General features: G+C 39.1%; 1 protein-coding gene across 2 annotated transcripts in view; it reads left to right on the top strand.

The window, feature by feature from the left end:
* The window catches only part of PDS5A (PDS5 cohesin associated factor A), a 167,873-nt gene that overhangs the window by 115,417 nt on the left and 38,576 nt on the right, over positions 1-13,880 (top strand). For both annotated transcript variants that reach the window (XM_008017599.3, XM_038008616.2), the window contains exons 22-26: positions 1,221-1,289; positions 3,654-3,790; positions 7,493-7,616; positions 7,881-8,085; positions 8,620-8,734. In XM_008017599.3, coding sequence (XP_008015790.1) covers positions 1,221-1,289; positions 3,654-3,790; positions 7,493-7,616; positions 7,881-8,085; positions 8,620-8,734 — 650 coding nt within the window. The remainder of the gene's footprint in view (positions 1-1,220; positions 1,290-3,653; positions 3,791-7,492; positions 7,617-7,880; positions 8,086-8,619; positions 8,735-13,880) is intronic.

Consider the following 13,880-nt stretch of genomic DNA (forward strand, 5'->3'; position numbering starts at 1 on the left):
ATGATGTCAAGGATATTTTTTCTGTGCTTATTGACTACCCTGTATATCTTCTTTGGAGAGCTATTAAATTCCTTCACCTACCCCACTCTTCTTTTTTTTTTTGAGACATGGTCTCACTCTGTCACCCAGGCTAGAGTGCACTAGTGCAACCTTGGCTCACGGCAACCTCCGCCTCACAGACTCAAGCAATACCTCCTGCCTCAACCTCCTGAGAAGTTGGGTCTACCAGCACATGCCACCATGCCTGGCTAATTTCTGTAGTTTTTTATAGAGACAGGGTTTCGCCATGTTGCCCATGCTGCCTTCACCTGCTTTTAGTTGGGTTGCTTCTTGTTGAGTTTTAAGAGTTGTTTACATTTTCTGTGTATTAAACCGTTATCAGATATTTACCAGATCCAAGATCATGAAGATTTCTCCCTATGTCATCTTTTCAGAGTTTTATGGTTTTAGCTATTAAATTGAGATATTTGATTCATTCTGAGTTAATTCTTATATATATTAACAATCTAGTTTCTTTTTTTGTTTGTGTGTTTGTTTCTTGTGGATATCCATTTATGTTTTGTTTTTGTGTTTTTGAGACGAAGTCTCACTCTGTAGCCCAGTCTGGAGTGAAGTGGTGCAATCTTGGCTCACTGCAACCTCTGTCTCTTAGGTTCAAGCAGTTCTCCAACCTCAGCCTCCTGGATAGCTGAGACTACAGGCATGCACCACCATGCCCAGCTAATTTTTTGTATTTTTAGTGGAGGCGGGGTTTTGCCATGTTGGGCAGGCTGGTCTCAAACTCCTGACCTCAAGTGATCCACCTGCCTCAGCCCCCCATAGTGCTGGGATTACAGGCACTGACCCTCTGCACCTGGCTGAATATCCAGTTTTTCTAGCACCATTTGTTGAAGAGACTGTTCTTTCCCTAAAGGTGGTCTTGGCACTCTGGTCAAAAATGAACTACTATATATGCAAGGGTTTTCTGGGTTCTTTATTCCATTGGTCTGTATGTCTGTCCTTGCCAGTACCAGCCACACTGTTTTGATTACTGTAGGTTTTATAGTAAGTTTCAAAACTGGGAAGTATGAGTCTTCTAACTTTGTCCTTTTACAAGCTCTGGTTGGTGATGTTCCCATCGGTTTCTCAGAGGCTGTGTTGATCAACATGAAAAACTTAATCAGCAAAAAGTTAAACTTTTTTCTTCATGCTAATAGCTAAATTTATTCAATTGTCTATAGTCAACAGGTGAAAAGAATGGAAAACTGTGGTCTCCAGATGAAGAAGTTTCCCCTGAAGTACTAGCAAAGGTAAATTTGTTTAGGCCTTGATAATCTTCATGTTTAAAAAAGGAACATTCGTAGTTATCTTCCTCACCTTTTAAACATTTAATAAACAGAGATGGGATCTTGTTGTGTTGCTCAGTTTGGTCTTGAACTCCTGGGCTCAGCTGATCCTCCCACTTCAACCCCCATGAGCTTGAGCCATCGTGCCTAGCCGAGAGCCTTTTTTATTCAACAAGCTTTTCTTAAGGAAGTGCTTTATTTTAAAATTTATTTTAAAATTATTTGCAAAAAATTGTTTCTTGAGACATTGTAGTTGTCATTGTTTATTATATGTCAGTATCTTCTGCCTGCTAAAGCAGTCTCAATAAGGCTGTTTTTTAGAGAGGTTGTTTATAGAATGACGGTGCTCAGAGGCATCTTAAATCCAGCCTCACCACCACTATCTACAAGCATATAAATATTAACTTGGCAAAGACAGATAATTGTCAAGCTGGTCACTGTGGCAGATTTGGGATTTAAAATAAGATTGTATCATCTTTGATAATCTGTTTCACTTTTTGTTGCTTCATAGTCATCATATATTCTATCAATTCATTTTTCCTGGTTGTCAATAAATACAATATATAACACTTTGGTTTTTTTTCACACCTATAATCCCAGCACTTTGGGAGGCAGAGGCATGAGGATCGCTTGAGCCCAGGAGTTCAAGACCAACCTGGGCAGCATAGTGAGCCGTGTCTCTACAAAATATTAAAAATAATTTAGTTGGACTAGGTATGGTGACTCACGCCTATAATCCCAGCACTTTGGGAGGCTGAGGCGGGCAGATGGCTTGAGATCAGTTCAAGACCAGTCTGGCCAACATGGTGAAACCCCTTGTCTACTAAAAATACAAAAACTAGCCAGGCGTGGTGTTGCACGTCTGTAATTCCAGCTACTTCGGAGGCTGAGGCATGACAGTCGCTTGAACCTGGGAGGTAGAGGCTGCAGTGAGCCAAGGTTGTGCCACTGCCCTCCAGCCTGGGCGACAGTGAAACTCGGTCTCAAATAATAATAATAATAATAATAATAATAATAATAATAATTTGGCCGGGTGTGGTGGTGCATGCCTATAGTTCCACCTACGCAAGGAGGAAGCTGAGGCAGAAGGATCGCTTGAGCCCAGAAGGTCAAGGCTACAGTGAGTTGTGATCATGCCAATACACTCCAGCCTGGGCGACAGAGCAGATAGATGATTGTTACTAAATTTGTGGATTTAATAAATGTAAAGCTCAGTTTAAAAGTGGTGGGTTTGGGATTTAAAATAAGATTGTATCATCTTCCTTGATAATCTGTTTCACTTTGTGTTGCTTCATAGTCATCATATATTCTATCAAATTCATTTTTCCAGGCTGTCAATAAATAAATAATACCTTGATTTTTTGGCTGGCTCTTTCACGTATATATTGGTAACAATCTTTTGACTAGACATTTCTAAGTAATTATGACTACCAATAATTATAGCAATTCCCTTTTTTTTGGGGTCAGAATGTTAAATGAGACTGAATCAGACTTGATGGTTTCTTCAAAGTAGTCTTTCAATACCACAAAACTATGAGACTCGAAAGTTATTTTCAGTCACTACAATCAGTACAGTTTTTTTGTTTGTTTTGTTTTGTTTTGTTTTGTTTTTTTATGAAACAGAGTGCTCTGTTACCCAGGCTGGAATGCAGTGGCACAATCTCGGCTCACTGCAACCTCTGCCTCCCGGGTTCAAGCAGTTCTCATGCCTCAGCCTCCTGAATAGCTGAGACTACAGGCATGTGCCACCATGCCTGGCTAATTTTTTTTTTTTTTTTTTTAAGTATAGACAGGATTTTTTAGTATATACAGTGTTTCAACATGTTGGCTAGGCTGGTCTCAAATGCCTGACCTCAAGTGATCCACCTGCCTTGGCCTCCCAAAGTGCTGGGATTATAGGCGTGAGTCACCACGCCCGGCCTGTATAGTTTAAATTGTTTTTAAAGTATATGTTTTCAAATAGTTTCAAAATCTTGGACAAACATCTAAGTATGAAAAGCCTAAATCCTGGAAACAGACTTTTGAGCAAGTTATCTATCATAATAATGTGTCTCAATTGCCTTACCTGTTGGGAAAAAAATCTTCCTCATAAGAGTTTTTTGAGAGATTAAGTAAGTTAATACATGTACAGCTCTAAGAAAAGTATCTGGCACTGGTTAAGCACAGAGTAAGTATTAGTTCTTATTGTTACTGTTATTATCCCATAGATTTATTTAATGAAATGTCTGCTGATGGAGATGAATAATCTCATTAATTAATATAAATTAATTTTCCCTTTAATAGGAATTTTAAGTTGCTCTCTTTTTTTAGCATGTTAATATTTTATAGGTACAGGCAATTAAACTTCTGGTAAGGTGGCTGTTGGGTATGAAAAACAACCAGTCTAAATCTGCCAATTCAACCCTTCGGTTATTATCAGCGATGTTGGTTAGTGAGGGTGACCTGACAGAGCAAAAGAGGATCAGGTGAGATTTGTCTTTCTTTCCAGTTTTATTAGTGCTGAAATTTTGGTAGAATTTACATAGGAATTATTTACCTAATGAATACTGAATGGTGTAATTACACCATGTTCTTCAGGGTCAAATCTTATGTACTCATTTAGGGCTTGTCTGTCTGTTAGTATTGTTATTTTAATAGTGCCAATATATTTTTCTTCATTCCTAAAGAAGAGGAACTTTTTCCAGTAAATATGTAATCATAATCACTGTATTGTACTATTACAGTTAGCATCAACATTTAGTTCAATTAAACAAATATTTGTTAAATTTCTGCTCCATAAAACAGTGTGAAAAGCATTGCAGCAAAAATAAGTAGGAAAAGTGCCTGCCTTCAAAGAGCTTCCCTGTATTACAGTGATTAAATAAGCGGAGTGACTCAAGTCTCATGAAAGTAATAAAAATTTCAGTGGCAGCCAGGCACGGTGGCCCATGCCTGTAATCCCAGCACTTTGGGAGGCCAAGATGGGCGGATCACGAGGTCAGGAGTTCGAGACCAGCATGGCCAATGTAATGAAACCCCGTCTCTACTAAAAAAAACACAAAACTTAGCCAGAGTGGTGGCACATTCTTGTAATCCCAGCTACTAAGGAGGCTAAGGCAGGAGAATTGCTTGAAACCAGAAGGCAGAGGTTGCAGTGAGCTGAGATTGCACCACCACACTCCAGCCTGGGCAACAGAGCGAGAGCCTGTCTTAAAATAAATAAATAAATAAATAAAAATTTCAATGGCGGCTCGAGAGAGTTTAAGCCTTCTTCTTCTTATACGAATTCGGGTGTGTACACATGTGCACACAGAGATTGTTTACATTGTTACACATTTTCACTTTTAATCTGTAAAATTGCCATCTCATTTTAAGATGAAAATAGAAGCTCGATTTTTCATGATCCTGGTTTCTTGCAAATTCTTGATTTAGTAGGGGGCCAAGATTACCAACATAGATAACTAAAGTATTCTACATATGATGCATTCCTGTTTAAAAATTTGTTTTAGAGGACAGAGGTTTAATCATTCCTTTATGAGGCTGAGCACAGTGGCTTACGCCTGTAATCCCAGCAGTTTGGTAGGCCAAGTCAGGCGGATTAATTGAGGTCATGTTGAAACCCTGTCTCTACTAAAAATATAGAAATTTAGCCAGGTGTGGTGGCACATGCCTATAATCCCAGCTACTGGGGAGGCTGAGGTATGAAAATCGCTTGAACCCAGGAGGTTGAGGTTGCAGTGTGCCGAGATCATGTCGTCGTACTCCAGCCTTGGCTAGATATGTGATAGTGCTATGCTATTAATTTTTTAAAAAATTATTATAATTAGGAGTAGAATCTTACTATGTTATCCAGGCTAGCTGGGCTCAAGCAATCCTCCTGCCTCAGACTCCTGAGTAGTGGGACTATAGGTGTGCACCACCACACCCTATTTTTATCATAGAATAAGCCAAGGGCAGCCTTTTATAACACTGTTTAGAACTGTGTTAGGGATAATGAAAGCTTTAAATTGGAGGTAATTATGTACAGTATATGGCAAAGGCATAATAATAACAAGCTCTTACAAGTTAGTGATACCTAGGCAGGGCCCCCAGTGGAGAGGAAGATTAGCTATTATCAGTTTACTTTTAAAAGTTTAACATCACTAAATGCAGTCAATACAATTTGAACTTAAGCAGTACCTCTTTTCCTTACAAATCAGAAAGAAAAAAAAATTTTATAAGCAATAATTCCTCAGTATGATCATGGAAATGGGTTCCTTCATTACTCCTATGAGTATAAATTGGCAGGACTCTTCGGCATTTGTGCATCGAGATCCTCAAAAATGTTATCCTTGACTCTTTATTTTTACACTCATAATTCATGAGTATAAAAGAATCGTATGGGCCGGGCGCGGTGGCTCAAGCCTGTAATCCCAGCACTTTGGGAGGCCGAGACGGGCGGATCACGAGGTCAGGAGATCGAGACCATCCTGGCTAACACGGTGAAACCCTGTTTCTACTAAAAAGTACAAAAAACTAGCCGGGCGAGGTGGCGGGCGCCTGTAGTCCCAGCTACTCCGGAGGCTGAGGCAGGAGAATGGCGTAAACCCAGGAGGAGGAGCTTGCGGTGAGCAGAGATCCGGCCACTGCACTCCAGCCTGGGTGACAGAGCCAGACTCTGTCTCAAAAAAAAAAAAAAAAAAAAAAAGAATCGTATGAAAGCATATACACAAGCATGTTCCTGCAGCATTATTTTCCATCACAAAAAATAGGGGAATGGTTAACCATGGAATGAACACCCATTAGACAGATCCTAACTGGGTATCATATAATATAGTATTACCTTTTCTAAGCTGCAATTTCCTCATCTTATGGAGTGAAAATTAATTGAGATAAAGCCTATAAAGTGTTTTTCACACCTGCCTGGCATGGAGTAAGCACTCACATAATAGCTATTAATTTTGATTCCTGAATGAATGCCATAGAAACCATTTGAGGCTCCCTCATTGTTACCAGTGCTCATTGTAACAATTCTGTTGTCCAAGAGTGCCAGGTTTTTTCCTCTGTATGCTTAGCAACAATCCCAGTGGGTTCCGGCTAGCTTTCTGCATTTCGTGAAGTGGTCACAATAAATATAAAAGCCATGCTGTGTTCCACATAGAAGTCGAAGTAGAAAGACTCCCATGTCATCCCGTTCATTACCACATTTTACCACATAAGTAATAAAAATTCATACTGTGGGGGTGGGAGTGCCAAGGCTTCATAGGTTCCATTTGAAAACTGTATTCTGCAAAAGGAGGTCAGCCCCAGAAACTCAGACAGACACTGGCTCTTATATTTCATATCCTTTAGGTATTTGTCTGATACTTCTTCCCTCTTAACTGCAGCCCTGCCATTTCAGCATGCATAAAGCTAGATTCCTGTTACACGTTTATATGCAGGAAATAGATTTTAAATTATGATAGGTGATTTTTTTTTTTTTAATTCTTTGTGGTTTTTTAAATCAAGTTTTCTTTTTTTTTTTTTTTTTTTTTTTTTTTTTTGAGACAGAGTCTCACTCTGTCGCCAGGGTGGAGTGCAGTGGTGTGACCTTGGCTCACTGCAACCTCCGCCTCTCAGGTTCAAGCAATTCTCCTGCGTGAGCCTTCCGAGTAGCTGGGAGTACAAGTGCGCACCACCACGCTCAGCTAATTTTTTTGTATTTTTAGTAGAGACAGGGTTTCACCATGTTGGCCAGGATGGTCTCAATCTCTTGACCTGTGATCCGCCCACCTCGGCCTCCCAATGTGCTGGGATTACAAGTGTGAGCCACCATGTCCAGCCACTTTAATCAAGTTTTTGACAATCAATATGTATTTCCCTTAAAATGAGGGATACTCCTGATGTAAAGAGCTTTTCCTAACCTTGCAATTACTGTGGTTGCAAGAATAAGCAGAGTTGTTGGGATGTGGTAAAGTATCTAACTTAGAGCTGGACTAGAAATGAAGGCAGGTACATTTGTAATCAGAAAGTCACAATGATTTGATTTGATTATGAAAGTCACAATCCCTTGTGTTAAGTTCATGGACTCAAAGTAACTTTCCCATATTTGTACTTCATTTTAAGCATAAATTATCCTCTAAGGACCCTATATTCAAAAAGGGACAAAAGCATTTTTATGAATGATAATGGTTATAGGAAATGTTTATTTCTTTTTTGTTTGTTTATAGTAAATCTGATATGTCTCGCTTGCGATTAGCTGCTGGTAGTGCCATAATGAAGCTTGCTCAGGAACCTTGTTACCATGAAATTATTACCCCAGAACAGTTTCAACTCTGTGCACTTGTTATTAATGTAAGTAACAATCTTATTTTTGTCAATTACTTGTCTTCAAAGTTGAATACATTACTTTTCTATGGATACAAATCCATTTATTATGTGAATATATGCACAAAAGGTACTGCTATTATTACCTGTTAACTGTCTTCCAATTATTACATTATTTATTCCCCCATATAATTATCTTTTTTTAATTGAAGAAAACATTAAGAATACTTAAACTACTGGGTTTTTGTTTAATAAATGGTTGCCAATTTAAGTTTTTCTGTGCTGCTGTAGGATGAATGTTACCAAGTAAGGCAGATATTTGCTCAGAAGCTACATAAGGCACTTGTGAAGTTACTGCTCCCATTGGAGTATATGGCGATCTTTGCCTTGTGTGCCAAAGATCCTGTGAAGGAGAGAAGAGCACACGCACGACAGTGTTTACTGAAAAATATCAGTATACGCAGGGAATACATTAAACAGAACCCTATGGCTACTGGTAAGTAACTCAGAGTTCTCTGTGTGCAAATATATTTTGTCAGTGTATCAATTTTTAGTTTTTTTTTCTTGTCATGTGTTTCTATTATAGTTTATAATAAAACTGGGAGTTTTATAGAATACTGTCATTGTAGTTATTATGTACTTAAAAACTGAACTTCTCAGTCCTGTTTATGCTGCATTAACTCCTGGCAAACTGCATTTTTCCTACAGGATCAGGAGTGTGGTTTAATTTGAACATATTGCTCGGATGTCAGACTAAATAATTTTTTCCTAGCTTTGCCAGGGACCTGTTGTTTAATGGGTTTAATATCTGATACCTTTGACTTTAATATCTTTCAAAAGTGAAATATAACTCCATACCAGGTACCAGAAAAAGAAATTGAAAAGTGAAGTGCAAAGTATTTTAGTATCCAGGTATCATATTGCGCCTAATTTAGAAATAACTGAGGGAAAAAATGGAAACCTAAGTGGTTAGAACTCAGTCCACTAAGGCATTTTATAAAGATTGTTTTTAATAATGTTTTTACTTCAGAGAAATTATTATCACTGTTGCCTGAATATGTAGTTCCATACATGATTCACCTTCTGGCCCATGATCCAGATTTCACAAGATCACAAGATGTTGATCAGCTTCGTGATATCAAAGAGTAAGTCTTGTTTTTCGAGAACTCTAAAAATTATGTTTAGTTTTCAATAAATGGTAAATTATGTATTATTATGTTTATATTTCCATTAGAATTAGAATCTCCTTATGGTTTTATTCATTTATTATAAATTGCCAGTTTCATCTTTCAAAAATTTTCCCATCTGCCAGGTTTTGGTTGTTCCTTTTCTGTTTGTTTGCAGCTAGTCAAGCTATCTAAGTCTTTGAAATAGGTTAGTTTGGTTATCTTAGATATTATATTTGATTTTTACTATTTATTTTGAGAGGGTTTGAATATGGGAAGAGTACTGAAGTGTGTGAAATAATTGGAGTTGGAACTGAAAACAGTGGAGCATATTTTTTATTCTTTGTTCTGTCTAGCATGCAACAGCTTCGAGTATCTTTAAAAATTTTTTTGGATACATAATTGTACACATTTATGGGGTACACATAATATTTTGGTACATGCATATAGTGTGTAATGAGAAAATCAGAAGAATTAAGATATCCATCCCCTCTTCATCCCAGGCAATCGGGGCTGCAATGAGCTATGATCAAGCCACTGCACCCCAGCCTGGGTGATAGAGTGAGACCCTGTCTCTAAAAAATAATAGTAACAATAAAATTGTTAAAATACAAATAAGTTATTGTTAACTATAGTCACCCTACCGTGGTATCAAATGTCAGAACTTACTGCTTGTATGTAAGTGTATTTTTGTACCCATTAACTAGTCTCTTTTTTTTCCCCCGAGATAGAGTCTTGCTGTGTCACACAGGCTGGAGTGCAGTGGCACGATTTTGGCTCACTGCAACATCTGCCTCCCTGGTTCAAGTGATTCTCCCATCTCAGACTCCTGAGTAGCTGGGACTACAGGTGCTTGCCACCACTCCTGGCTAATTCTTTTTTTGTATTTTTGTTAGAGATGGGGTTTTACCGTGTTGGCTAGGCTGGTCTCCTGACCTCATGATCCGCCTGCCTCAGCCTCCCCAAGTGCTGGAATTACAGACATGAGCCACTGCACCTGGCACCCAGTCTCTCTTTATTCCCCGTTTCCTTCTACACTTGACAGCCTCTGGTAACCACCCTTCTACTCTCTGCCTGTATAAGATCTTCATTTTTATTTTATTTTATGTTTTTAATGAGACAAGTTCTTATTCTACCCCCAGGCTGAAGTGCAGTGGTGTGATCAGGGCTTATTGTACCCTGACCTCCTGGGCTAAAGCAGTCTTCCACCTCCGCTTCCTGAGTAGCTGGGACTACATGTGCCACCATGCCCAGCTAATTTTTATGTTTTTTGTAGAGATGGGGTCTCACTGTGTTGCCCAGGCTGGTCTCAAATTCCTGGACTCACGTGACCCTCCTGCCTCAGCCTCCCGAAGTGCTAGGATCTTCACTCTTTTAGTGCTCACAAAAAAAGTGCCTTCACTCTTTTAGTGCTCACATATGAGCGAGACCATGTGATATTTGTCTCTGCTTGGCTTATTTCACTGAGCATAATGACTTCAAGCTCTCTTCATGTTGCTGAAAATGACAGAATTTCATTCTTTTTTATGGATGAATAATTTTTCATTGTGTGTGTATATATCCTACATTTTCCTAATTAATTTATCTGTGGTGGGACACTTAGGTTGATTCCATATCTTGGCTGTTGTGAATAGTGCTACAGTAAACATGGAAATGCATCTGTCTCTTAGATGTACTAATTTCCTTTCTTTTTTTTTTTTTTTTTTTTTTTTTTTTTTTTTTTTTTTTTTGAGACAAATGTCTTACTCTATTGCCCAGGCTGGAGTGCAGTGGCATTAATTTAACTCACTGTAACCTCTGCCTCCCCACTTCAAGCTATTCTCATGCCTCAGCCTCCCAAGAAGTTAGTACTACAGACGTGTACCATCACGACCAGCTAATTTTTGTATTTTTAGTAGAGACCAGTTTTCACCATATTGCCCAGGGTGGTCTCCAACTACTGGCCTCAAGTGATCCACCCGCCTGGGCCTCCCAAAGTGCTGGGATTACAGGCATGAGCCACCATGCCCGGCCAAGATGTACTGAATGCCTTTATTTTGGATATATATCCAGCAGTGGGATTGCTGGATGATATGGCAGATCTGTTTTTGGTTTTTTTTTGTTTTGTTTTGTTTTTTTGAGAAACCTTTTTTCTCTCTCTCTCTCTTTATAGAGATAGGATCTTGTTATGTTGCCCAGGCTGGTCTTGAACTTCTGGGCTCAAGCAGTCCTCCCACCTTGGCCTCCCAAACTTCTGGGATTACAGGCATGAGCCACCACACCCAGCCTGAGAAACCATCATACTGTTTTTCCATAGTAGCTTCAACATGGTGTCGCCACTGACTGGAGCACTGAGTAGTCACGGAAGTTCAAGCACAATCAGTGCCCTGCTCTTTGTCCCCAGTTCATCCCAGATGGTTCTGCCCATCTAGCACTCCCAGTGGTTCTCATGGGACAGGACTGGAGTGGGCTTCCCAGACTTGTGGAGAGCTCGGAGTTCCACCTCCAGTTCCCTCCTCTCATCTCAGAATTTCTGGGGAAATTGTGTGCAAGTGATGTTCTGACAGTTTAGGAGATCAGGATGGTGCAGTCTGAAATTGAACTGTTTCTCTTACCAGTGGTGGCATCACTCAGTTCTTCTCCTGCTTCTGGTGCATTAAAGATGGTATTCTTGTCTTAAATATTTTCTAGATGTTCTACCATCTTGCTGAAATCATTTCCATTTTTGTGTATCTTTAAACATAATTTTTAAATTACCATGTAATTTGAAGTTCCAAATAATGTTTTTCATGGCGGGTGTGGTGGCTCTCACCCGTAATCCCAGCTACTTGGAAGGCTGAGGTGGAAGGATTGCTCGAGCCCAGGAGTGGAAGACTGCAGTGAGCTCTGATCCAGCTACCACATTCTATCCTGGGTGACAGGAAACCTGGTCTGTTTTTTTTGTTTGTTTAAGGTTTTCAAAATGTAGTTACATAACTTTATGGAAACTAGTAAGTTATTTTGTCAGAAACAATTTTTTTTGTTAATTGTGTTAAATATATATAGCAAAATTTGCCATTTTTAACCACTTTTAATCATACAATTAAGTGGAGAAATGTCCAGTGACTTTGCCCTTTTATATTAATTGGGTTATCTTTTTGTTATTGAGTTGTAAGAGTTCTTTTTGGATTTGGGTGTTTATCTCTTATCAGGTATATCATTTACATTCTTGATAGTATCCTTTGATGCACGAAAGTTTTCACTTTAATGAAGCCCAGTGTATTTTTTCTTTTGTCGCCTATACAGTACTTTTGTTATCATAATTAAGGAGCCAAATCCAAGTTCATAAAAATTTTTTACTGTGTTTTTAGCCAGGCACAGTGGCTCATGCCTGTAATCCCAGCATTTTGGAAGACCGAGGCAGGTGGATCACCTGAGGTCAGGAGTTCGAGACCAGTCTGACCAACATGGTGAAACCCTGTCTCTACTAAAAATATAAGAAATTAGCTGTGTGTTGTGGCGGGCACCTGTAATCCCAGCTACTCGGGAGGCTGAGGCAGGAGAATCACTTGAACCTGGGAGGCGGAGGTTGCGGTGAGCCAAGGTCGCACCGTTGCACTCCAGCCTGGACAATAACAGCAAAATTCTGTCTTAAAAAAAAGAAAATTTTACTGCATTTCCTTCCATGACTTATAGTTTTAGCTCTTTAGTTAAGATCTTTGATCCATTGTAAATTCATTGCTGCAGGTGGTATAAGGTAAACATTCAGATTCAGTATTTTGTTTGTGAATATCCAATTTTTCCAGTACCATTTGTTGAAGAGACTGTTCTTTCCCCAAAGATTGGTTTTGGCACCCTTGTCAAATATCAACTGACCGTATATGCAAGGGCTTACTTCTGGGCTCTCAATCCTATTTAATTTGTATGTCTGGCCTTATACCATGTAACTCTGTCATTACTGTAACTTTATAATAAGTTTCAGAATTGGAAGGGCTGATTTCTGTTCTTTTTCAAGATTGTTTTGGCTTTTGATATTTCCTATGAATTTTAGGTTGCATTTATCTATATTTCTAAAAAATTCCATTGTTCTTTGATAGGAATGGCATTGAATCTGTATATTGCCTTGGGTGATATTATCTTACCAGTATTAAATCTTCTAATCTGTTAGCACAGGATGTCTTTGCATTTATTTAGGCCGTTAATTTTTTATTTTTATTTTATTTTATTTTATTTTATCTTATTTATTTTTCCAGCACTGTTCTGTAGTTTTCTGGGTACGGGTCTTTGTCTTCCTTGGTTAAATTTATTTCTAAACATTTTATTCTTGGCCAGGCATGGTGGCTCCCACCTGTAATCCCAGCAATTTTGGGAGGCCAGAGCGGGAGAATTGCTTGGGCCTGGGAATTTGAGACCAGCCTGGCAGCATAGTGACACTCTGTCTCTTTTTTAAAAATTAAACAGAAAAAAGAAAATGGGTTATTGATGTCTCCAGTTCTTATTAAAGCACTCTATTTCTCCCTTCAATTCTGTTGATTTTTTGCTTCATAGATTTGGGGACTTTCTTGTTTGTTTTGTATATATTTATTACAGTCACATTTTCTTGCTAGATTGACCTTTTATCAGTATAGTCCTTGTGGTCTCTTGTTAGCTTTTTGACTTTAAATCTGTTTTATCTAATAATAAAATAGCCACTTATCTCTACTGTTACATGAAATATCTTTTACATTAAAAGTAATTACTGGCCGGGCGCGGTGGCTCAAGCCTGTAATCCCAGCACTTTGGGAGGCCGAGACGGGCAGATCACGAGGTCAGGAGAGGAGACCATCCTGGCTAACATGGTGAAACCCCGTCTCTACTAAAAAATACAAAAAACTAGCCAGGCGAGGTGGCGGGCGTCTGTAGTCCCAGGTACTTGGGAGGCTGAGGCAGGAGAATGGCGTGAACCCGGGAGGTGGAGCTTGCAGTGAGCTGAGATCCGGCCACTGCACTCCAGCCTGGGCGACAGAGCGAGACTCCGTCTCCAAAAAAAAAAAAAAAAAAGTAATTACTGATAAGGAAGGAGTTTTGCTAAATAGCTGTGTATTTTCTTCTGTTTTTTTTTTTTTTTTTTTTTTTTGAGACGGAGTCTCGCTCTGTCACCCAAGCTGGAGTGCAGTGGTGCGATCTC

This window comes from Chlorocebus sabaeus, chromosome 27, assembly GCF_047675955.1.
Source record: "Chlorocebus sabaeus isolate Y175 chromosome 27, mChlSab1.0.hap1, whole genome shotgun sequence".
Lineage (NCBI taxonomy): Eukaryota > Metazoa > Chordata > Mammalia > Primates > Cercopithecidae > Chlorocebus > Chlorocebus sabaeus.